At 56.7% G+C, this 24,550-nt stretch overlaps 3 protein-coding genes and 1 long non-coding RNA gene across 7 annotated transcripts in view; 2 read left to right on the forward strand and 2 right to left on the reverse strand.

The window, feature by feature from the left end:
- Positions 1–736: 736 nt before the first annotated feature.
- Positions 737–2,472, reverse strand: LOC102409698. 2 transcript variants are annotated; one of them, XR_326976.3, is made up of 3 exons: positions 2,355–2,472; positions 2,029–2,149; positions 737–1,661 (listed from the first exon to the last, which is right to left on the reverse strand). It is a non-coding gene; the product is annotated as an uncharacterized LOC102409698 (long non-coding RNA). The 2 variants fall into 2 exon arrangements; XR_006547512.1 differs by having other exon boundaries at positions 2,249–2,389.
- Positions 2,473–4,232: 1,760 nt separating this feature from the next.
- KLHL40 (kelch like family member 40) lies at positions 4,233–11,466 on the forward strand. Its single transcript, XM_006051797.3, has 6 exons — positions 4,233–5,455; positions 6,988–7,148; positions 7,428–7,535; positions 7,733–7,918; positions 9,773–9,919; positions 10,907–11,466. The coding sequence occupies exons 1-6, from the start codon at positions 4,295–4,297 to the stop codon at positions 11,016–11,018; spliced, it is 1,875 nt and encodes a 624-aa protein (XP_006051859.1). The 5' UTR covers positions 4,233–4,294; the 3' UTR covers positions 11,019–11,466.
- A 238-nt stretch (positions 11,467–11,704) lies between these two features.
- Positions 11,705–21,275, reverse strand: HHATL (hedgehog acyltransferase like). 2 transcript variants are annotated; one of them, XM_006051781.4, is made up of 12 exons: positions 21,145–21,275; positions 19,314–19,432; positions 18,828–18,895; positions 18,178–18,291; positions 17,735–17,929; positions 17,179–17,388; positions 16,768–16,939; positions 16,100–16,244; positions 15,943–15,978; positions 12,654–12,855; positions 12,119–12,260; positions 11,705–11,934 (listed from the first exon to the last, which is right to left on the reverse strand). In XM_006051781.4, the coding sequence occupies exons 2-12, from the start codon at positions 19,417–19,419 to the stop codon at positions 11,810–11,812; spliced, it is 1,515 nt and encodes a 504-aa protein (XP_006051843.3). In that variant the 5' UTR covers positions 19,420–19,432; positions 21,145–21,275; the 3' UTR covers positions 11,705–11,809. The 2 variants fall into 2 exon arrangements, with proteins under 2 accessions (XP_006051843.3, XP_025128181.3); XM_025272396.3 differs by lacking the exon at positions 21,145–21,275 and adding an exon at positions 19,727–19,906.
- The window catches only part of LOC102405919 (atypical chemokine receptor 2), a 98,926-nt gene continuing 95,536 nt past the window's right edge, over positions 21,161–24,550 (forward strand). For both annotated transcript variants that reach the window (XR_003105640.3, XR_006547511.2), the window contains exon 1: positions 21,161–21,296. The gene's annotated coding sequence lies outside the window, so the exon portion shown is untranslated. The remainder of the gene's footprint in view (positions 21,297–24,550) is intronic.

Consider the following 24,550-nt stretch of genomic DNA (forward strand, 5'->3'; position numbering starts at 1 on the left):
CAGAGAGATGAAGGACAGCACGGCCACCAAAGACCACATGGACACCTGTGCCCGGAGCATCCCCAGGTCCCGTCTCCCTCTCCTGAGGATGGGCTGGGCTCCTGGGGAACCTCCAGAGCCAGGGGCTGAGGTCTGAAGGAGCTTGGTGTCTGCGCCTGGGAGAACAACTCAGACGGAAGACTGTGGCCTCCGAGGAGGGAGCAAGCAACTCTCCCCATGGACCTCAGAATAATTTCAGTGGGGCGCTGGGCTCTATGTGGGATAGAATTATAGGCTGTGGGGACACATGGTGAATAAATGAATGCCCCCTCACCATGTATGTAGCACTTGGTTTCAGATGCCCAGAGAGGGGTCTCAGATGAGATACCAGGGTATCTGAGGGGTCTCAGACACTGAGAGGGGCTAGGAGAGAGGCTGCTGGGTGGCTCACTAACTGGCCAGGGAGGCGGTTCAGGTCCCCAGGATGAGTACGTTGCCCTCCACGCAGCCCCACTTCTCTGAGGGGAACAGGGGCTCGCTCAAGTCACCCTGAAAGTGCCGCTTGCTGCTAGGCCTGCGGGCCTGGCTGCTCCCTGCTGGGTGTCTTGAAGGGATTCGGCCTCCCTGTTTCCCCTGTGCTACCTGTCCATCCATGCGTTGCCTCCATATCACCTCTTCGTGGCAGCCCCACTGTGCTGTGAGCAACAGTCCGATGTCACACAGCATGGTTTTCTAGAGAACCTCTGAGGAAAATATCTATTTTTTTAATTAAAGTTTTATTTGGACATAGTTGAAGAAGCCAAATATTTCTAGAACTTTTTTTTTTTTTTTACAAAAACCTGCAGTTCCCCACATCTCCTCCTTTCCAACTCCCAATAAGTGAGCAGTTCCAATTCAGTTGGTATTTTTGGTGTTTTCCTGCCCATGGAAAGCACTCCTCCAACACTGCTCTCCTCCTATTTTCAGTCTTAGGCATTGGCTATTGATGTATTTCTTCAACACTCCCATCACACACACAAACACTATATACACAATTCCCCTTCCTCCCAACATGGTTTATGTTACTATCTGAGGTTAGATTAATACTTAGTATCTACATTATTATGACTATGTAGACACCGATCTCAACCAAGCCATATAATGCAATATGATTCCATTTCCTTTCTCATAACTTTTTACTTTTGGCTCTTTTAAACATAATTTACTTTGGTTTCTAGGTGTTTAGCACTGCTGCATTCCCAAACCTCTTGTCATAAATGCAACTTTCCTTCCAGTATGTGCAAACACATCGTGTTCCATCCATTTCATCACTCTCAGCACCAAGGAGCAGTACAGGAAGATAACCCTAGGGAACACACAGGGCAACCAGCTTCCCACGAGGAGACTTGAGAAACTGCCTAACAGCCTCCCCCGGCCTGTCATTCCCTGTCCCTCTTTGCTGAAGACTGTGTCCTTTTGTGTTCACTGCAGAGATCTTTAACTTCTAAAAGGTTTATGTCTTAGTGGACTCCTTTTTCCTAACCCTAACATTTACCTTCTCCTCTGGACCACTTCCGGGAATGACGTTCTGAAGCGCTTGACTGTATCTCCCTGGGTGTAAAATTGCCTGGGTGTAAAATTCAGGCTGGAAATGACTTCCCTCAGAATTTGAGATGCCGGCATTTCTGTTGAGAAGCCCATTGCTGTAAAGTTTAAAAGGATGAAATGAAGTGACAGGTCTCCCTCTGATCAACATCAAGCCCTGGAGTCATGCTTTCTCCCGCCCACATGTGGTCCCTGGGCATGTCCTTGGGTGAAACCAGAGTGAGAGGTGCAGGGATGACACAGGACTGGCCATGACTTCATGAGTTGATAGTTGTTGAAAGAGGGTGCTCAGTACATGAGAGATCAGTATATTACTCGCTCCCTGGAAATGTTTGCATTCCCCATAATTATAATTTAAAAATAAACAGCGGTTCCCCATTTCACAGAGGGCAAAAAAACCCATCTGTACACTGGTCATACACGATACCACCCCCTCTTACCTCTCGGTCCTTATCTCCTACTCACCTCCTCATTCATTGCTCACTGGCTTCCTTGCTGTTCTTGGAACAGGACAGGTGTAGTCCTGCCTCAGGGCCTTAGCTCAAGCTGTTCCCTGCTTGGAATCCTCCTCCTCCATGGTTTAAACCTGCTCAAGCATAATCCACTCAGTGAGTCCATCCTGACTATTCCATTTAAAATTGTGACCTCTGCCACCCATCGCTTCCCATGCCCCATTCCCAGCTACCTGTTACCACAGCAGTTATCATCTAACACGCTGTGTAACTATTTATTTGTTGCTGTTCCCCTTTCCCTCAGCTGAAGTTAAGCTCCAAAAAGACAGGAATTCTTACTTGATGTGTTCACTGCTGAATCCTCAACATTTAGAATAGTGCACAGTAGGTTCTCGATGAATGGATGAGCCACATATAAACATTCTAGTAGAATGCCTGGTAGGAATTGAGCACCATGGGACTCATCATAATCTAAAAATATGCTACTGAATCATCTGATAAACATAAGTTAATTGTTCAGCCAGTACCTTCTGTCCTGGTCTTTGGAAAGTGAGACGACGATTAATGGACATTTTCTTTGGAATCAGCAGGGCAGGGAGGGATTCCCACAGTCTTTGGAGGTGGGCAGATCTGCTTCGAATCCTGGATCAGCCACTTGCCAGCTGTGTGACTTGGCCACATGGCTGAGCCTCTCACAACCTGGTCTCCTCACTGATGGTGCTGAATGGAAATGTTCTGCAGTATAGGGCTGGGCTGGAGGCCCCTGGGTGAGCCTTTGCCCTTCCCAGAAGACAGACAGGACTATTTCTAGGTGATCCTACCTAGGTGCTGTGTCCCTCTGAGACCTGCTAGAGGGGTCATCAAGCAATGGTTGAAAGCACTGCTCAGGAGGGACAGGCATTGACATCACCGGGATCAAAAACGGGGTGGTGACTCAGTCCTGGCCCAGCCTAAGCCCCCCTCGCTAATCCCCCCGCCCCCTCAAGCCTGAGGTTATAAACAAGTGACTCAGGAATGATGGGAGAATGCCCCATAACAGTTCACACCAGTGTCTTGGGGGCTAAATTTAACCCACAGCTGCAGCCTCTGGCACTTTGGGAACAAGTTTATCTTGGTGGCAGAGGCTGATGTGTGTGTGCATGTTGTCGAGTGGGGGAAGGCAGTCAGGGGTCCAGAGCAGGATGGGCATTGGGACTGGCTGCTCCACACCTCTACCCGGATCCCTTAGATGCTAGACAGGTGTAGGGGCTCCAAGGCTGGGCAGGCTCAGGTCAAGCTTAGGATGAATGAAGAACTGAGCACAGACAGCTTTCCTGGAATATTCAACCCTGAGTGTAACTTTTTGTTAGTTTTTTGATCCCTGGGGGTTTTAACACCTAGAATAGTTGAACCTACAAAACTGAATCTAGCACGTCTGACAGCTTATAGTGTGAAACCCTGTGCCTGTGTATTCGCAGGGACACAGAACCACAGTGAGTGGTACTGTGTGATTCTGCCCCGTCACCAGACCACAGAATCACACAGCAGTGGGACTCTGCTTTCAAATCACAGCAGAACTAAACTGAAGCCCTTAAAAATCGAACTCACCCATCTCTTCACTGTGCAGGAAGGGAAACTGAGGTGCAACAGAGTGATCTGGCCTTCTCAGGCCCCACAGCAAAGTGGTGACCTTGTTTATTCAAGCATCTTCTTGCTTTCTTGCACAGTCCAAGGAAGGTCTCCGAGCTGGGGGAGAAAAGTCTTCCCATTTTAAAGCTGAGGCAACAGGTTCCCCAGGCCCAAATTCATTGAGTGGGAAACCTGAGCACACCGTGTCCAGGACTGGGTGGAGGGAGGTACACTCCAAGGAGGATAGGGGCAGCTGGGCAGAAAGGCCCACAAGGCCTGGAGGAAGGGAGACCCTTGAAGAGGGATTCGAAGGCTTCTCCCTTCTTTGAGAGGCAGAGCTTGGGTCATCCCCTTCCCTGAGGGGTTATCACCTAGACCAAGGAAAGCAGTCGAGGCCTCACTGTGCTCCGTTTACAGAGGAGGCAGGGAGGCCCTCATCTTTCAGGGAGGACCGAGACACCCTACCCCAGTCCCATGAACCCCAGGGGCTGAGTCAAGGTTGCCCTGGGAGGGGGCCTCAGCCCAGCTGTCCCCTCTGCGTCATGTGCGGGAGGCCAGGCAGCTCACCTTACCCGGCCCAGTCCAGCTCTATATATAGCCCGGCTTGGACAGCTGCGTAGGCTGAGTGCGACCCAGCAGGAAGGCGGAGGGCGGAGAGGAGGCCACCCACCATGGCGCTGGGCTTGGAGCAAGCGGAGGAGCAGCGGCTGTACCAGCAGACGCTCCTGCAGGACGGGCTCAAGGACATGCTGGACCACGGCAAGTTCCTCGACTGTGTGGTGCGGGTGGGCGAGCGCGAGTTCCCGTGCCACCGCCTGGTACTGGCCGCCTGCAGCCCCTACTTCCGGGCGCGCTTCCTGGCCGAGCCTGAGAGCGCAGGCGAGCTGCGCCTGGAGGAGGTGTCCCCTGACGTGGTGGCCCAGGTGCTCCACTATCTGTACACGTCAGAGATTGCGCTGGACGAGGCGAGCGTGCAGGACCTGTTCGCCGCGGCGCACCGCTTCCAGATCCCTTCCATCTTCACCATCTGCGTGTCCTTCTTGCAGAAGCGCCTGTGCCTGGCCAACTGCCTGGCGGTCTTCCGCCTTGGCCTCCTGCTCGACTGCGCGCGCCTTGCGGTGTCCGCCCGCGACTTCATCTGCGCGCGCTTCTCGCTGGTGGCCCGCGACGCCGACTTCCTGGGGCTCTCGGCCGATGAGCTCATTGCCATCATCTCCAGCGACGGCCTCAACGTGGAGAAGGAGGAAGCCGTGTTCGAAGCGGTGATGCGATGGGCAAGCAGCGGTGACGCCGAGGCGCAAGCCGAGCGCCAGCGCGCACTGCCCACGGTCTTCGAGAGCGTGCGCTTCCGCTTGCTGCCACGCGCCTTCCTAGAGAGCCGCGTGGAGCGCCACCCTCTCGTGCGTGCCCAGCCGGAGCTGTTGCGCAAGGTGCAGATGGTGAAAGATGCCCACGAGGGCCGCATCACTGTGCTGCGCAAGAAGAAGAAGGAGAAGGGGAAGGAGTCGGCTGGGGCCAAGGCCACTGACAAGGGCACAACCGAAGCCAAGGCGGAGGAGGAGGAAGAGGAGGCAGAGCGCGTCCTACCCGGGATCCTCAATGACACCCTGCGCTTTGGCATGTTCCTGCAGGACCTCATCTTCATGATCAGTGAGGAGGGCGCCGTGGCCTATGACCCGGCAGCCAACGAGTGCTACTGTGCCTCCCTCTCGACCCAGATCCCCAAGAACCATGTCAGCCTAGTGACCAAAGAGAACCAGATCTTCGTGGCTGGAGGCCTATTCTACAATGAGGACAACAAAGAGGACCCCATGAGCGCTTACTTCTTGCAGGTGCCTGGCCCGCCTTGGGAGGGGCGGCCAGTACTGATTTCTGGGCACTGGGGGGCGCCTTGGGGCCCAGCAGAGGCCTATGTCTACTTGTTGGGGAATGTCATTGGAGCTGGGCTGAGATGTAGACTGGGGAGGATGAGTGACAGCCATTTGCCTGAAGGCTGAAGATCGTTATAGGCAGTTGACAATAAGATGTATAACTTTGGTGTCTCAGTTTCAGGGAGATGTCAGCTTTCAGATGGTGAATATGTTGGAGGCCCTAGCTCTGTGCAGGGATTGAAGTCAGGGACAGTGAGAAGGAGCAAGGTCAGTGTAGGGGTCCTGGCTAAGACCATTGCATGAAGCTGGGACTGGAATGTGGAACAGTGTGTCTCAAACAAAGGGACCATCCTCCCTTCCTTCCCATTGCACAGATAAGGAAACTGAGGCCCAAGAAGGAGCAGGAGAGTGGGGTGCCTGGTCCAAGCTATAGTGTGACAGTGGGATCTCAGAGGCCAAACATGGTTTCCTTGTGACTGGCCATGTAAGTTTAAGCCTTGCCAGTTGGGTGAATTTGGAGACGTGGAGGGGAGGGTACAGTGCTTCTGAGTGGGAACCAGTGAGCATGGAACAGAGATGGGAAGGAGCCGAGTGAATAGTGTGCTTACTGAGGCCTAACCAGGCTGGAGAGGGGTGAGGGCAGCATGGTGCCAGTGTTAAGCTGGGGGGTGGGGAGAGCATCTCCACCAGCCAAGGCACACAGTGGGTGCATTGTGTGTTCTCTCTAGGCCTCTTTGTAAATGGGGATATTATACTTCCTTGCTTGGTAAGATTGTGTGAAGGTTAATTGATGGTTATAAAGTGTTCATCAGCACAGTGCTCAGCCCTCAGAAAACTCCACCAAAAGATAAGCCACTAGTGTAGTTATTAACAGACTGCTGGGAATTCCCTCTAGGTCCAGTGGTTAGGACTCCACTCTCACTGCCAGGGGTAGGGGGTTGGGGGATGGTGGGAGGGTGTGTGTGTGGGGGCGTGGTGGAGGGCTGGGGTTCAATCTCTGATTAGTGAACTAAGATCCCACAAGCCATGCGAGTGTGGCCAGAAAAAATGACTGTTGGAGTGCACAGGGCCATAGTTTGAAGGAGTGGGTGGCTGTATTTGGACCTTTCCTGTGCAGTGGGATGGGATGGAAAACAGGGGTCAGGCAGGCCTCAGTTCAGGAATTGTATTGGGGAATGGCCAGGGCGGCAACTGGGCCTCCCTCTCAGAGACTCCTTCTCAGCTCTGCAAGGGATGCTCCATCACCGTGCTATAAAGGTGATCTCCGGGCCCCTGTGGGGTTGGGACCCTCGGCTGTTCTCAGCCCGATATGAGGGGGGGGGGGGGGGGCACTGTCTCCAGGCACCGCCTCCGGGCTGCGCTGGCCCTACCTGCAGGCCCGGACTCCCCATGACCCAAGGCGGGGGGTGGCCAGAAGGCGCTGGGCTGGGGCTGGGGAGAGGGGTTGATGAAAGGGAGTGGGGAGGGTCGCTGACTGGTCGCCCGGCCCGCAGTTTGACCACCTGGACTCAGAGTGGCTGGGGATGCCGCCACTGCCCTCGCCGCGCTGCCTCTTCGGCTTGGGAGAGGCTCTTAACTCCATCTACGTGGTCGGCGGCAGAGAGCTCAAGGACGACGAGCAAAGCCTGGACTCGGTCATGTGCTACGACAGACTGTAAGTGAGGGTTGCGGGGCGGGGCCAACGATCCGGGGGCGGGGCGGGGCGGGGTGAGCGATAGCCCAGGGCCGGGGGCGGGGCGAGGCGAGGTGGGGTGGGGCTGGGCTGGGCTGGGCGAGGCGGGGCGGGGCGGGGCGGGGCTGGCAGGTGAAGGGGGAGCGGGGAGCTGAGCGGTCTGGGGAGTTCCGGTTAAAAAGTCGGGTGCATCCCAACACGTGTTGGGTGGTGGGCAGATGCAGAGACGGACAGAGGGCGCCTTACTCTCCTCCCCTCTAGGTCGTTCAAATGGGGCGAATCGGACCCGCTGCCCTATGCCGTGTACGGACACTCGGTGCTCTCCCATATGGACCTGGTCTACGTCATTGGCGGGAAGGGCAGCAACAGGTGAGGCCCGGGCCTGGAGGGGGGAGTGCAGCAGCCGGGTCGGCGGGCGGAACCGAAGCAGAGTCTCCCCGAGGCTGTCAGGGGTCTGTCCTGCCTGCCTTGGGAGGCAGCTGGAGGGACTTAGCCAAGGGAAAGAGGCGGCTCTGCCCCTCGCCTTCTCCTTTCTCACTCACTGCCCCTCCACCCCGATCCCATAGGAAGTGCCTGAACAAGATGTCGGTCTACGACCCTAAGAAGTTCGAGTGGAGGGAGCTGGCGCCCATGAAGACTCCCCGCTCACTCTTCGGGGCCACCATCCATGACGGCCGCATTTTTGTAGCTGCTGGGGTCACAGACACAGGGCTGACCAGCTCAGCCGAGGTGTACAGCATTGCAGACAACAAGTATGGCTGCTTCCCGCCTCCCCACCCACTTCCACAGGACAGCCAGGGACGAAGGTCCCCACTGTAACCCTCTGGCCCCGTGGCTTTGGGCCTATATCAGCCCTCTCTGTGTCTGCCCTGGCAGGAATCATAGCACCTACTTTGTGTCTCCACTGTTCAGCTTGGACATCAGCACAGATGTAGCCTCTTTACTCTGGTCAGCAGTGAGGTGGGCTTCCCCTACAAGATGGGGCAAGTGTTATGGCCAGCCTGGTCTGCAGGCAAGATCTCCCAGGAGATGCCAGGTTCCTCATTCAGAGACTCATACCGGTCACTGGATTGATGGCTAGAGATAAGAGCAGTAAACAAGATAGAAGCTGCCCTGCCAAGGGAGGTCAGGAAGAAAACTGTGGACTCTGCCAGCTAAAGGGGTAGTGGGAAGATGCCCGAAGGCAAAGGAAGGCTAGTGCCAAGGCAGTTAGGAGAAAAAAAAAAAAAAAAAAGGCAAGCCCATTGGATAAAAGGGCTTTGGTCAGGCTGGATAGAGTGTGATGGGTGAAGGGAGGTGGGGATGGTGAATACTGGGGCTGGAGAGACGGCCAGTGGGCTGAAGCACTTTATCCCCAGAGTAATGAAATGCCTCTGATGGGTTTTAAGCTCCCATCTGTGTTTTACCAAGATGCCTCATGGCAGACCATGTAGAGAAGAGATTAGGGATTTCCCAGGAGGTGGGGGTACAGCTGTGTAGCAAGTACTGATGGTAGCCTTGAGCTGGGGGTACGGCAGTGATGAGGCAGAAAGGATGCACCAGAGAAAGGTCTAGCCAGTGTTTCTCACATGCACACGAATCTCCTGGGGGTCATGCTGGAATGCAGATTCTGAATCTCAGGTCTGGGGAGGGATCTCAGGTCCGGGGAGGGATCTCAGAGTGTATTTCTAACAACCCCCCAGCTGATGCTGATGCTGCTGGTCCATAGGCCAAACTCAGTAGCAAGAGTTCAGGAGACAGAAGAAGCAGGATTTAGCAATTGATTGGATGGTGGGGGTGAGAGGGAGAGGTGGATGCTTTTGAGTGAGGCGGGGAGGTCATTTATTGAGGAACTGTTGAAGTTAGGTAGGAAAAATGAGGGTCCACTTAGAACATGTGGATGTGAGGTGCTTGGGGGTATCCAGGAGGAGCCTACTGGGGCAGAGAAAGGGCTGAGCTGGAGGGTGAGATCTGGGGGTCAACAGTAGCCCGTGGGGACAAGCTCCCTCAGGAGAGAGGGTGTGAGTGGGACAAGCTAAGGCTCAGGCCCTGAGGGACAGCAGGGGCAGATGCTTTATTCAGCAAGGAAGCCTACGCGGTGAGGCTGGGGAGCTGCAAGGTGAAGAAAGTCATGTCAACAGAGGTGTGTGCTGTGGGCCCTGGATTCCGGTGGTCGGGAGAGCAGTTTTGGAGGGATGGAGTTCCACCCTCAGGAGTTAGGGGGAGTGAAGGCAGCTTGAGAGGGTCTGGGCTGTGAAGGGGAGAAGAGAGAAGGGGCAGGAGTGCACAGGATGGTCTCAGTGGTGACTGAGGTGACCAGTAGGAGTTGGTTTAGGAGCAAAGGCGGGACCTTGGGGAGGTCCCTGGTGGGTTTCACCAGGGGTAGGTTGGATGGATGATAGGGGCACAATGAAGGGAAACGTGAGGGGCAAGAGAATGGGGAAGAAGAGAAGACCAGAGGGTGTTCCTGAGCAGTCAGGGAAGAGGAGGTTATGCTTGCAGAATGGGTGCCTGGGAGTCGAATTTTGAAGGTTGCAGCTGAAGCTATGGATGCTAGCAGGGGACAGTCACTGGGCTTGCCGAGGCCCATGCGGGCACCCCCCCTCATGCCCCCTTCTTCCCATCAGGTGGGCACCCTTTGAGGCCTTCCCACAGGAGCGCAGCTCACTCAGCCTGGTCAGCCTGGCGGGCACCCTCTATGCCATCGGTGGCTTTGCCACTCTGGAGACTGAGTCCGGGGAGCTGGTTCCCACAGAGCTCAACGACATCTGGAGGTGAGCCTGGCCCCAGGGAGGTAAGAGGAATTGTGAGCAAGGTTGGCTGGGCACCGAGGCAGCGCCTGGCAGGCTCATGGGCGGGGCAGAGCTGATCCCCTTCCAGGGAACCCTGTGGGGACAGGACAGCAGACACGCCTTGCTTAGCCCAGGGTCTCTCCATTTGGTTGGGAAAGTCTGGGTGTGCACACACGGCACCACACCCCACTGTGGAGTATCAACAGTGTCACAGTCAGAAGCCGATGCCAAGATTAGGACCCAGACCCACAGAAATTGGCCCCAGGGAGCAGAGTGGGCTTTTCCTCTCTCCTCCCTCCTGAGGGGGAGAGCTGGACTGGGATTGAGAAGTAGCTGGATCCTGGCTTCTCAGTGCCTTGCTTCTTCGGCTGATCCTACCTGGGGGTGGTCCGGAGAGGTTTCGGCCATCTGGGGCAGCTTTTGAACCTTCAGCAATGCCAGTGCTGCAGGCAGCCTCTAGGGAGCAGCGCTGCTGGGAGAACCTTGGGAGAACCCTTGGGTCCTGGGAGAACAGGACCCAAGACATTGAGGGTGGCGGGGGTTACTTCTTCGAGGGTTCAGTTCAGAAATTCTCAAGAGGAGGGGATTGAGGAGGTGTAGACCTTCCTGGAAGGAGGTGGACTTCAAGGAATATGGGATTCTTGGAACTTCCCTTGGTCCAGTGGTTAAGACTCCATCCTCCCAATGCAGGGGGCATGGGTTCCATAACTGGTCAAGGAACTAAGGCCCCACATGCTATGTGGTTAAAAAAAAAGAGCGTGGAATTCTTGAGAGGGAGCCCTTCCTAGAATGTAGGTGTTCTTTAGGTAGGTGCCCACCCCTTTCCCAGAGCATGGAAAGGAAGGAGGTGGGCCTGGGGCTGGGAGGCAGCACCTCCCAGGGGTGGCCTGCTGCACTCTTCCTGCTGGGTCCGACCCTGGACTTGGCTGACTGAGCTCTGCATCCTTGTCCCCACTCCTCCCACCCCAGATACAATGAGGACGAGAAGAAGTGGGAGGGGGTCCTCCGGGAGATCGCCTACGCCGCTGGCGCCACCTTCCTACCTGTGCGGCTCAACGTGTTGCGCCTGACCAAGCTGTGACCTGCCCAGAGGGCTTGAATATGCCCTGTCCCCCATGCTGCAGACCACAGAGGCCTGGCCTTCTGGGTGGGGACTCCAGGGAGGAGTCCCTAGCAGAGGAGTTTGGCAGAGGCAGAGCCCACCTGGATCCCATCCCATCATGGTGCCCCAGGGACTGCTCCAGCTGGGAAAGGGAAATCGGTGCCCAGTGCTGGGGCTTCGGGCAGGGATAAGAAACTTTCGGCTTCTCCAGTGTCTCATATCCCCCAGTGTTCTTGGTCCATGAGGCAGAAGCTCATGGGGTGTCAGGCTGCGCCCTGGTCCAGCCCCAGCCTGGCCGTGTGCCAATAAATGCCCCACAGGGCTCAGCCTCCTCGCCTGTCAGGTGGGGAGCAACCCCATCGAGTGCACCTTGCAGCCTGAGTAAGTCTCCTTCTGTGAGAAGAATAAAGTGCCTTCCGAGCAAGCAGCTCAGAGTCTGGGATGAGATGCTCCAAGCAGCAGTGACCAGGTGGTTTGAAGACCTGGGGCTTCTTGTGTTCAGCTGCTGGGCTGCCAAGGTCGGTGGCCTTTGCCGTCCATGTGTGTCTCCTACACGCTCTGTGTGCGCCGAGAGTTTGAGCCCCCTCCCTGGATCTCTAGCTCCTCATCTGGCATGGACAGGGAGCCGGGAGACCACGGGAGAAAGGGGAAGGGAATGGCTGAACCACGGTAGAAAAGTCTTTTATTCAATCAGTCAGGCCCCATCTGGCCTGGCCTGGGCCAGGGCCCAGGAAGAGCTGAGCAGAACCCACGCCTCTTCCCCTCCGCCCCTACTCCAGCTTCTCTTTGTCCTGCTTCTGTTCCTCCTCCAGAGCCAGGGTTCGCTCTCGCTCCTTCACCAGTTGGACACCACAGTAGGTGACAAACAGGATGGCCAGCGTGGTCTGGGGGAACCCTGGGTGGGGAACAAGTCATGGGTCCTAGGAGCAGAGCCCCCTCCCCCCCGTGACTCTTCTCTCCCCACTTGATGGTCCCCTCCCTGTTGGGTCCTTGAGGAATTATGGTGGGGTGGGGACATTTCAGGAGGTCACGATTCTCAAAGTGGATACAGGGCACATTCTGTATCCACTGTCCCTCACCTGAGAGCAGCAGGCGCTGGGCAACCAGATCTGTGAACTCAGGGCTGTTCAGGCTTACAAGGTTGTACATGATGATGGCCCAGAAGTTCATGGCCCCAAAGACGGCTCGGACCCTGCGGGACATCTGCTCTGACAGAGAGGTCTGCTTGGTCCAGGAAAACATTGGCAGTGAGGCAAGAGGCCCAGGGGAAAAGAGGATACAATGAGTCAGAGGCCTTGCCCACATGGCCACAGGATCCTAGGATATGCCCGTGTCTCTGAGACTCACAGGTCAGCTCCCCCTCTGTTAAACATGGGAAACTGCACCCTGGAGAGAGGACGCGGCCTGATCAACACAGTGAGGGCCAGGTGCCCCACCCTGCAGAAGGTAAGGGAGGGCCAGACACCCACAGGAGTCATAGCCCTGATGACCAGGAGGGTGGTGGTGAGAAAGTTCTGGACTGAGAGGCAAGCGTGGCTGGAAGACTCCAGAGGTCAGTAGTGCTACCCACTCCAGGGCCCCAGCCAACCCCAGCCCCAGACCTTCCCTGCTCACCTCAATTTGAGCTAGGGGCTCCAACTCTGCCAGCTTCTGTACCCAGAGCTCAAAATTGAGGCCAAAGCAGTTAAGGCATGACCACAGGTAGACAACATCACAAGGCCCAAGCCACAGAGTGGTGATGGCAAATGTGGCTATGGTGGCCCCCAGCTCTGGGATCACCGCAGAGTGCTCCCCACCAATGTAGTTATACACGTACCTGCAGGAAAGGTGGAAAAAGGGGCCGGTGGGAGTGTGGGAAAAGGCAGGTGGGAGGTGGGCAAAGGACACACAAAGAGGGGCAGCTTCCTCAACACTATCATCCGGGGCATATTCAACATCCTGGGCCTCAGGTGGCTGCTCTGCTTCTATCCAACTTCAAAATATGGAGGGCTCAGCCTTGAACTTCTCGTTCTCTCCAGCTACCTTCCTTCTTCAAGTGATCTCATCCACACCCAAGGCTCTGAATGCCGTCTCTATGCTGATGAGCCGCAAATGTATCTCCTGACTCATAAATCCAACTGTTACCAGACACCTCATATGAATGACTGACTCCCTCATCCCTGCCCAAACCTGCTTCATTCCCATCTCACCCACCATCCATTCGGTTGCTGCCAGAACTCTTGGTGCCATCTTGGATTCTCAATTCCCCTCTCCACTCACATCCAAGTGAGCAAATTGTACAGACTCCTCTCAGTCCTGAGCACTGCTCATGCCTCCAATAACACCACTCGAGTCCAGGCGATCATCTCCTTTTACACAGATTATTGCAAGGACCTAAGTTGTCTCCCCGGAGAAGGCAATGGCACCCCACTCCAGTACTCTTGCCTGGAAAATCCCATGGACGGAGGAGCCCGGTAGGCTGCAGTCCATGGGGTCGCTACAAGTCGGACACGACTGAGCGACTTCACTTTCACTTTTCACTTTCATGCATTGGAGAAGGAAATGGCAATCCACTCCAGTGTTCCTGCCTGGAGAATCCCAGGGACGGGGCAGCCTGGTGCGCTGCCGTCTATGGGGTCACACTGAGTCGGACACAACTGAAGTGACTTAGCAGCAGCAAGTTGCCTCCCTGCTTCTGCCTCTGCCCTCTACTGTCCATCGTCCACACAGCAGCTTTTGTTGTTTAGTTGTTCAGTCGCGTCCGACTCTGTGACCCCATGAACTTCAGCATTCCAGGCTTCCCTGTCAAGGTATCTTTTAAGAGTGTAACCCAGATTACCTCACTTCCACAATTATACCCTCCCTCATAGCTCCTCATTAAAACTCAACCACCTTCCTACCGCTAGAAGATCCCACATTGTCTGGTTTCTGCCTCCCTCCCTGACCTCATCACCCACCATTCTCTGCCTCATTCACTGTGCTTTCCCTTACCAGTCTTTCTGACACTCACAGACACACAGCTGGTTCCTGTCTTGAAGCCTTTGTACCTATTTTTCTCTCTGCCTGGAAATCTATCTTCCAAATTTCCTATCATTCAAGTCTCAGTTCATCTCACAGAGGCATGCCTGAACCCCAACTAAAGAAGATTGTATCCCATTACATTCTTTTATTTTCTTCATAACACTTACCACTCTCTCAAATTATTTCTCTCTCTCTCTTTTTTTTTTTTTTTTACCTGTTTATGGTCTGTTTCTCCCCACTAGACTGTAAGTTCCATGAGTTCAGGGTCTTTGCCATGTTCACTACAGTATCCCCAGAAACTAGAACAGTGAGTGCCTGGCACACAGTAGATAGATACTCAATAAATATTTGTTAAATAAATTTGGTTGAAGACCTGTTGCATAGCCAGTGTTTCTGTTACTTGACCTCCTCATTTCCAGTGACTTCTTCTCCACTCCTCTCCAGTCACCCACTCCCATGGCCACACCCCAACTTTTTCACCACTTCTTTTACTTCTTCCTGATTCCCATCCTTCACCCAGCCCCACCTGATCTGACTCCCTAGCTCCACTTCTTCAATCTCATTGACTCCCCCTACAGTCCTCATCTCCTGATGCCCTTCTATTTTTACCACCCTTCTTAACAGGCTTATATTCAATAAGTCGTCATCACAACCTAAAAAACCCTTCTCCCTCACTTCTTCCTTCTCACCCATCTGGGAAAGCCCAAATCACCCACTCCTCCTCACCTGCACCCTAGAAACTAAACACTAATGGGAAGAATGCCACACCTTGACATATTAGAATCCATAAATCCACCACCTCCCACACTATCTGCGCTGTCAATGTCAAAGTTTCTCTCGTCAGCTTCTTCTCCCAGGCTCTGCAGTGTCTACTCCACCTTCATCTCTCCTGCAGGTGTGAGTGGGTGTGTGGTGATCTAAGCAAGGGAGGAACATAGATGCTGCCTCCCTCCATCCCCAAACAGCTCTCAGCTGATGACCTTGCCTTTTATTTCACAGAGAAAACCAAAGGCTTCAGGAAGAATCCCTCACCTTTCCACACTCACCCACCATTCTTCTGCATCCACACTGGCTTTTCTTCCTCCTCCCTGTCCTGAAGCCAGACCTCTGCCTGGCACTGGTTCCATTGCCTCTTCCCTTCTCAGGGACCACCCTCCATCAATCACCCCTCTATCCTACATTGTCAACTTCTTTCCCTCTACTGAATAATTCCCCTCAGCACCCAAGTATGCCTCATCATTTCTTGTCTATAAAACACCTACTTCTCCCTTCAGCCATTCCTGTGTGTTCCCCTTCAGTGCCACACTTCTTCCAGGGGTTGTCCACATGGGGACTTCCCTGCAGTTCCTCAGTGCCCACCCCCCAATTTTCCCTCTCCTCCCCTGCCCCTGTGTCTCCGGGGAAACGCTGAAAACCTGCAGGCAACCAACACTCATGCTCAGTCTCTAGCTTCAGCAGTATCCAACCTGCTTGCCCCCACCATGCCAGGATGGGCTTCCCTTAGCTTCCAGGCTGTCCCATGATCCTGACTTTTCTCCTGCTCCTCTGACACTCCTTTTAGGCCCTTCTGCCAGCTCCGCCTTCTCCCTTCAACTAGAGTCCTTCTTAGCACATGACTTCCTGGGAGTCATCGCCCGCTCCTTCCTGATGCCCTAAATCCAGGGCCAGGCCCTGTCCAGGCTGCCTGCTGTGTGTCTCCCCTCCACCATTCTCTCACCTCCAGGGCCCCTACTCACGTCCAAACCCTCATCTTTCACTTAAACCTCTACCATGACCTCCTCACTCCCGCCTTGCTTCCTCTGGCCCAGGGGGTGACCTTTGAAATCGTGGACCCATCTGGACACTGCCCTGCTCAGATACTTGGGGGATGGCTGTGACATCCCGCCACCCCACCCCAACTCACTTGCAAAGCCAGTCATTGATGCCACGGTCAAAGTGTCTGTGGGAGGAGAGGAGAGCAGACGGGTTTAAATCGGCCAGGCGCCCAGCTCTGGAGCATGGGGGAAGAGGCTAAGGGAAGGTGGGGATACCGGGGGCGTGTCCCTGGACCTCGCACTCACGTCTCTGCGAAGACATAGAGCGTTGTGATGCACTTGGGAGGCTGGGGCGGGTCCAGATGGTCGAGGCGCGCAACGGTGTTGACGACTCCGAAGAGGACAGCTGCCTTCACCCAGTCGTACACCAGGTTTGAGTAGGCTAGGCCAGCTGCGGACAGAGGGTCGTTACTGCCTGGGGGCCGTCACATTGGCATCCCTTCCCGCCCCCTACCCTGCCCCGGGCCTTCCCAAATCCAGCGTGGTAACTGAGCCCAGCCATTCCCTACGGAAAATTACCAGCTCCTGGGGCGGTCCTTGCGCCCGGACCGCCCCCATGGAGGTCTCGCCCCCATGGAGGTCCCGCCCCCACGGAGGGACCGCCCCCACGGAGGGACCGCCCGCCTCCGCGGAGGTCCCGCCCCACTTCCGAGGGCGGGGCTAGCCCCGGGGAGATGCTGTCGGGCTGTGGAAATCATCCCTAGGCCCCAAGTGGAGTGGGGCGCCCTCTGTAGGATACCCCTCCGGGCCTCACAGGGCAAGCCTACCTCCAAGTCCCACGCATTTCAAAGAGCAAAGCCCCGCTCCCCCACCCTTCCATAGACGCTGCCACGGCTGTGACTCCGCCGCTGTGGGGGCACAGAGGTCGGTTCTGAGGTGGCTGCCCAGCCTCCGTCCCTGTGCTGCGCACCCACCGAGGGCGCTGTCCGGGAGACGGTTGACGAACTTGAGGTCACTGGGGATGGTGAGGATGTAGAAGAAGTGGAAGAAGACGTCCACGGCCAAGATGGCTACCACGCTGAGTCCTGCTTGGGCCCGGATGCGCCACAGCTCGCCCTCTGGCCGCACCGGCTCCACCTGGCTCACCTGAGGGGAGCCCCAAGTGTCTGAGCAGGGAGGCCGGCCCTGCCTGCGGGAGGAGCCCTGTCTGAATGGTGAGTCATTGTGTGGGGACCTGAAGGTGAGGGGAGACGCCGCTTCATCCCGGCTGCCCCGAGTGTGGAGACCAGGCCCCTCTGGCTCCTGCGAGGGGTTCACTGCCAGTCATGGTGGGGGGAAGGGGCCCAGTCCTGTCTTGGGAGCCCACAGTGTGTCTGTCTCCTCACCTGAGCATGGAAGCGATCAAAGGTCATGATGGGTCCGAAGAAGAAGAAGGGCAGGTAGAAATTGTACTTGAGCAGGTCGGCTAGGGAGTAGCGGCGGTCAGGGTGGGCGCAGCTCTCCAGCGCAAAACTGGTGCAACGCAGCACCGTGAAACCGCAGCCCCCGTGAAACAGCACCTCTTGAAGATCAAAAGTCGCTGTTACAAACCCGCTCTGGATGGGAGAGAACAGGCCACCGGCTCACCAGGGTGCCCCTTGTCTCTGGGAAGCCCATCCCGCTTCCAGCAGGGGCCAGCCTGGTCCTGCCCCCTCCCTCAACCCGTGCCAGTCAGCACTGGCCGCCCAGTGCCAGTTAAGTGCTGGGGTAGAGCTGGACATTTTTGCTGAGGTGGAGGTGACTGCCTCATGGGCCAGGCATGCTCTGTAATCAAAGGGTTGAAGACAGGTGGGAAATGAAGGAAATGCTTAGGGAGACTCTGGAGGCCAAGGGTTTGGATGCAGTAAGATGTTTGGTGTCCTGTTCCTGCACCCTCCACCCCTGCCCTGCCCCAGCACACACCTGCCAGGAAATGAGGGGGTCCACCTTGAAAGAGGCAAGGCTGGCCAGACCGACGCCAAGACAGAGCCAGGGCTGGCCAAAGAGTGAGACAACATAGAGGCCCACGCAGTGGCCAAGGAGCAGCAGCAGGTACCAAGGGCCCATGGTGCCCACCACGGCCAGGGCCCCATACACAGCGTACATCCAGGAGCGGAGCTGTGGACAGGGAAAGTGTGGAAGTGTTAGTTGCTTCAGTTGTGTCTGACTCTTTGCCACCCCATGGACTGTAGCCCGCCAGGCTCCTCTGTCCGTGGAATTCTCCAGGCAAGAAGGAGTGGGTTGCCATTGGAGAAGGCTTCAGTTACCTTTTCAAGTAAATGGAAGTGGGACCCCAGGATGGCCTTCCCACAACCCTTACTAGGGGAAAGGGAGGGGAAGGCTGGGGTGGCTCAGATCCAGCTCACCTGGGGGGCAACCATTGTGCAGAGTTTAGCAAATAGCACGTGTCCGGAGAGGGCGAAGATGATGACATTGCGGAAGGAGGTGAACCACATAACCCATTCGAAGTCAGCCACATCCTGGGGCAGGTCCCGGCAGGTTAAGGTGGGGTGGGAGTAGAGTGGGCTGGTCAGGGTCCCAGCACCTTCCCCGCCCCCAGAGTCTTCTTATACATTAGAGGAGAGCAGTGGCAAAAGGTCCCTGCTTTCCCCTCTTGTGGCAAGTAGCAGGAAGATAGGTCGAGAAGAATGAGGGGCCCCATATGGGCTGCTCTGCTCCTCGGAGCTTCCCCTCTGCCCAGCACCTTGCCTGACATTCTCCCATTATTGCAGTGTTCTGGGGAGGATGGTGCTGGAGGCCCTGCTGAAGCATGCCTCGAGTTGTTTCTTAAATGAGCAGGGTCTGGGCAGACTTGATGTGACCCCAGGAGGACAGAGGAGGGGCCACTGGAGGATTTGAGGCTGCTAAAATTCAAGCCAGGGACCCTCCCCACTGAGAGCCCTCTTGTTATGTGGGACCATTGGGAACAGGGGACAGTCAAGAAAGGTTTGGGACAGGAAAGGTGTGCCAGGGATCAGGGACCCCGGTCAGGTACCCTGAGGTGTGGGGAACCTACCATCTTCCGACCAATGTACTCCCAGCCGGGTCGCACAGACTCCCGGAAGGCCTTCCTGTGGGCCCCATCTGAGAACAGAATGTGGCCTCAGGGGGAGGGACCCCTTCACACCCATACCTGCTTCTATTGCAAGGCTGATGCCACCCTGGGGAGAGGCGAGAGGGTCTGGGTCTCTCTCTGCCTTTGATTCTCTCTAGGTCTCGCTGTGTGTCTGGGGCCAGGTCTCTGTATTCCTGAGTGTCTGAGCCTCTCTCTTTCTGTTGCTCTGGCTCTGGCTTTGTCCAGGTCTCTGTTGATTCTTCTGCATTTGAATCTCCCTGTGATTGCATTTGGCTCAACACCCCCCACCCTTTCCTTGCTCAGGGCCTAGGGACTACCCTTGAGTCTGGGGCCTCTTAAGTTTCTGAACTTGCTGGGCAGAGAAACTTGCTGAGAACCCCAGGGGAAGAAGGGTCCCACTCCTCTGCCCCTGGGCCCAGCTGTTACCTTGTGAAGCCTCAAGGAGCCCCCGGCCAGCATACGCTAGGGCCCCACTCAGCACCAGGGAGTACAGGCCCAGCTCTGCCGCGGGCAACGCTGTCTTGATGCCCATAGCCTGGATGGAGCTGAGGGAGAAAGATCGGGTGAGGGTCCCGAAGCCCCCCAGCCCTGCCTAGCGCAGTTCTTGGTCCCTCGCTGAGGTAGTAGGGACCCCACTCTGAAGAGAAACTGCCTTTCCTGCCCCTTGGGGACCTCATACCATCCTTCCCCCCCACCTATCTCCCACTCCTCCAGGCCCCCTACCATCTGGTGCCCCATCCTAGCTGCCACTCTAGCTCCCGCCCTTCCCACTGAAGGCTCGTGAAAGCATTCTCTTCACTTTCAGCCTGCCTTCTTCACCTTCATTCACTCCACCATACCTTTCAGCTGGACCGGTCCCCACCCTCTGCTCAAACTGCTCCTCCAAGGTCTCAGATGACTTTCATGTGGAGAAATTCCCTCTGTATCACCTCAGTTGTATTTCTGGCCCCCAGGATCCCCACTCCCCCTCAGTAAATCTCCCATAGTTTCTGACAAAACCTTACCCCCTCGGGGCACCCTTCTGTGATCCCCACCTGCTCCTGAGCTGCCTTTACTTCCCAGGTCCTGCCCTAGCACCAAGCCCCCATCCCTCTCATTCAGCCTCTAGCTTCTCACCGACCCCCATTACCCCACCCAGCCCCTGAGCCCCAGCCTGCCACGTCCCTGGTTCCTGCCTGTGTCCGTGGCCACACCGGCCCACTCTCTCAGTGCTCTGTATTCAGGCCCTGGAAGCTGGCTGGAGGAGTGCTATTTATTTGAAGAGGTGCCCTGGAGTAGTGGGTGTGGGGCTAGGCTGGGCCAGGCAGACACCAGGGAGTGTGCTGGCCACTGCCCAACGTGCTGACCAGTGTTGGGCTCAGGGTGAGCCTGGCCACTCCCTCCTGCCAGGGCCTAGCTCATCCCCAGGAGTCCTTCTGGGTCATCTCTGGGACCTCAGTTAGAACCTGTGCCCTCTGTATCCTGCTGCAACCTAAACCAGGGCCTTCCCAGGGGCCCCATGGGCCCAAATTAAAGGGAGGAACGTGTCTAGGCATCCTTTCGGTCTGGGCTGAGCAAGAGGTGGCTGGCAGAGCCCTGTCCTGCCCTAGATCCTCCCCCAAACCTCCCTCACTGTTTCTGAAACCAGCTCCTCTGGGCCGCTAAAGTCAGCATTCTCCCTGTTGCAGTGATGGAGGCGTCATGGACCAGAGAGGGGCAGGGACCTGTCAAGGTCACACAGTGGACCAGGGACGGGATTGAGTGTTCTCAGTGAGGCCCCTGGAGTCTCTCATTGAAGAAGCCAGTCCGCTGCCCCTGCCACTACCGGGGGGCTGCCCGACTTGACTTCTCCACTGCGGGCCTGAGGGCTGAGGCACCTTCTCATGGGCCGGGTGGGGGCAGGGAGGCCCTGAGGATCGGGTTAATGGAGCAGAAGCTTGAAACCGGAGCACGGTGAAGAGCCTGCGAAATAGCTTTGTCAGCTGCCTCCCACTCGCCACTTTCCAATTTTAGCTCCCCATGGCCGGTGCCGGGTGTCCCCAGTGAGGCCTGTGTGAGCACGGCTAGTGCCGGCCCCCAGCCTGGGACCTCTCTGGATAGACCCCCGGACCTGGGCCCGCCTGTAGACAAAGGCGTGCCCCCTGCCCACTGACCTGCCCGCCTCAGGTACACCTGGAGTAAAGCTGGCTTTGGAGCCTGAGGTTTGGGATGAGGAACCTGGGGTGGGTTCCTTGGGTCTCAAGAACCCTTGGTGGTGGCATCCCCAGCTGGCACTGACCTTGAGGCAGCTGTGAGGGACCCTGGCACACTGCCCACCTCAGGGCTCCGGGGTCCTGCGTCCGACTGTGCGACCGTCCGATCGGCTGGGCTCTGGGGCCACGGTGGGGTGTGTCCAGCCCTGGGGTCCCCACCCCCTCGAGGCTGTGATCGGTGAGTGGTGACAGCGGGAGGAGGGGGGAAGGAGGAGGGCAGGGAGGAGGTGGCCTTCCTGGAGCGGAGCTGAGCGAAGTGGAGCAGAGCCGAGTGCTGCAGAGCTGCTGGCCACAGGGAGCTGCAGGGAGGATTGGGGGGAGCACAAAAGGGGTGGCCACTGGCATCGGCTCTCACCGGGACACCTGGACCTCTCTTCAACCTGCCTTCCCTGGTCCATAGAGCCTGTGTCTCCCTCTCACTGCTCGTCAGGACTCCCCTCTTCCAGGAAGCCTTCCAGGTGGCCCCCGCTGACTTCGTCAGGCTTATGAGCTCTGCTCTGCCTTGCCACACTCACACCATGCACACACTCTGATGATCAGCTCCATGAATTTCGGCATACACCTTTACATGTGAATTCTCAGGGCACCCACACCTAGCCCCCTGCAGTGGTCCATTTTAGCATGCAGAGTCCTGCCTGGCCAGGCATCAGTGCAGTGGGGGAGTGGAACTGGAACTGACAAGAGAGATGTGAACCCCATACCCCGACCCTGTCCCACAGGGAGCTGCCAGGTGGAGGGCTGCTAGCAGGGTCACTTGAGTGGGTCCTCGAGTGTAGGCACCCTCTCCATGCAGGATGGAGGCAGACAGCAGTGATCCCAACCAACTGGGACTCCTCTGGGGGAGACAGGACTCTCATTCTGGGAAGGGGTAGCCAAGGCCTCAAACCAGCCAACCTGATACAGAGGGGTATCCTGAGGGCCACTCCACCCCGGTTCCAGAGCCCAGTGGGTTGGACGGATACATGGGTGGATACCAGACCCCAGAGTTCCCTGCTGGGGAGTGTGCCAGGGCCCCTCACAGCCTCCTTAGGGCCAGTGCCACCCGGTGATCCAGCCACTCTGGGATTCTTTGGGGTGAGGATCTCAGTCTGTGAGGGTCTGTTTGTGCGTGTTCCGGGGGCAGAGTCTGGAGGCAGAAGGAGCTGTGTGATGGTAATCCGTCAAGGATAGGTCCTGGAGCCCATGCTGATCCCCAACCCCAGTCATAGGCTCAGCTGAGACTAGAGGAGGAAGGGGTGCTCTCCTCCCTCTACCCCCAGCAGGGGCACTTCCAGGGCCTGAGCAAGGCCTGGGCGGGAGAGTCCCCTACCTTTCCATAATACCTTAAGGCGACAAGCTCCCTCCCAGCACGCACTCCCCAGAGTGACAAGGAGCCTGGCATGGCTGGTCCCTGGCTCAGAGAAGCATGAGCAGTGATTCCTGCCCTGTAGGGGCTGGGTGGGGGCTCCAGTCATGGATCACAAGTGCTAGAGGAGGCCAGCATCAGGCAAGGGTGCCTAAGCCAGACTAGGGCAGGCTTCCTGGAGGAGGTGGGACGCCTGAGCAGAGTCCTGAGGCAGAGGCAGTGATGGTTAGAGGAGAAACGAGTTAATCACAGTAGCCAGGCATGGTTGTAAGACCGTACAAGGATTAACTCTTTTTAATGTCACCACAATACCTAGGGAAGGGGTGGTTACCATCTTTCCTAGTTGACAGAAAAGGAAACTGACGTATGAGGAGGTTAGAATCAGCTGTTGGGTCAACTGCATAAGCTTCTGGAACTGGTTGCCCTGCAGGGGCAGGAACCCAGCACACCCACACCCATGCTGGCTGAGACAAGCCTGGGCCAGCCATCCAGCTGGTGCCCTTGTGAGGCTCAAAGAGAACGACTCTGGGAAGCAGATGGGGTGGTCTGGCTTCACCATTCAGAAGCCAGGTGCAGCCGGCCCGACTTGAGCCTGAGCTCTGCCTTGCTGGAGATCCACTTCTCTGAGCCTCAGGTGCTCCTCTGTAAGTGGGCACCCTGCCGGGCCTGACCTCACTGGGTTCCTGGGGGGATTCGATGACTCCCTCCATGGCCAGGGCTGGCTCACTGGACTGCTCATAGAGAGAAGCTGTTAAGAGAGGTGGAGACCCCTCGCTCACTCCAGAGGCCCAGACAGGCAGCACTCACACATAGCAGGTCCACCAGGCAAGCCCCACACAGTGGAATCTGTCGGCAGCTTGATGGGGTGGACGGCAGGTGGGTGGAGGGCTAGGGAGGCCTCTTGGACCTCAGGTTAGACAGCCTGAGGCCAGCTCCTCCCTGCATGAGGGGTGCCAAGGGGAGGGTGCCTGGCACCCACAAAACGAGGGGCAGGAAGTGACTGGCCTGGGATCAGCAAGGGCCACTGGGAAAGATGGGCAGGGAGCCAACTCTCTCAAGTGTCGGAGTCCTTTTTATTTGTTTCTGGTTGCTGCTCATAGTAAAAATTTGGGGAAAGTGTGTGTGTGTGGTATGTTGTTTATGGCGTGTGCGTATGTGTGTGTGTAAGGCTCAGGGACTGTAGGAGATAGGGTGTATGTGCAGGCACTGCCTGTGAAGATGGAGCGGGTGGGCAAACGCTTCTTTGTATGGGGTATGGGGGCCCAGAGGAGTCCTCCGGAGGGCCAGGGACAGTGGGATGTGTCTAGGGCTTGAATCAGCCTGAGCCAGATGCAACCTTATTCAGCTCAGCTCTGGTGCCCCAGAGGCCCCCACAGGGACAGTGGCCAAGCCACACCCGTGACTCAGCCAGGTCTCACCTGTCAGTGATGGAACCTGAGCACCCAGGCCCACAGCCCACGGTGCGGCCACGGACAGTCCTCACATGAGGCCTCTCCATCCTCGGCCTCTTTGTTTGTTGCACTCTCCGGGCACCTGTCTCCTATTCCCATCACCATGTGGCTCTGGGCAGGGACCTCAGTGTTCCCATCTGTGGGAGAAAAGTCCAGCCCACCGGCTACCCACTTGCCTGAGGGCTGGGGAGGTCCTCCTCAGGGACAGGCACTGCTGCTCAGGAGGGGCCAAGGGCACTCACCTGGACAGACCAGGTTGTCCCACTCCCCACCTGGCCCACCTGGGATCCTTCAGGGCCCCGTCCTTGTCCCTTTTGACAACACTTTCTTCTCCTGGGCCTTCCCTTTCCACCCTCTCCCATCCATACCTCAGGGAGAGTAAAAGGATGGCCCCCGCCCCACTCAGACCTGGGCAATGAGCCTGGAAGCTAGAGAGATGGTGGGAGGCTCTGAGGTGCGGTTTTCTGTCTCTGTCTCCCCACATCCCACCCCACCTCTTCCTGCCCCATCAGGGCCCTCCATTTCCCACGCCTCTTTGACCAGACCAGCGGCTCTCTAAAGGCAACAGCAACAAGTCAGGCTCACCTCTGGGTCCCTAACAGGCCTGGAGAGGCTGGCATGCTGTTGGCATGCAAT

The sequence above is a fragment of the Bubalus bubalis genome, chromosome 21 (genome assembly GCF_019923935.1).
Source record: "Bubalus bubalis isolate 160015118507 breed Murrah chromosome 21, NDDB_SH_1, whole genome shotgun sequence".
NCBI classification, from domain to species: domain Eukaryota; kingdom Metazoa; phylum Chordata; class Mammalia; order Artiodactyla; family Bovidae; genus Bubalus; species Bubalus bubalis.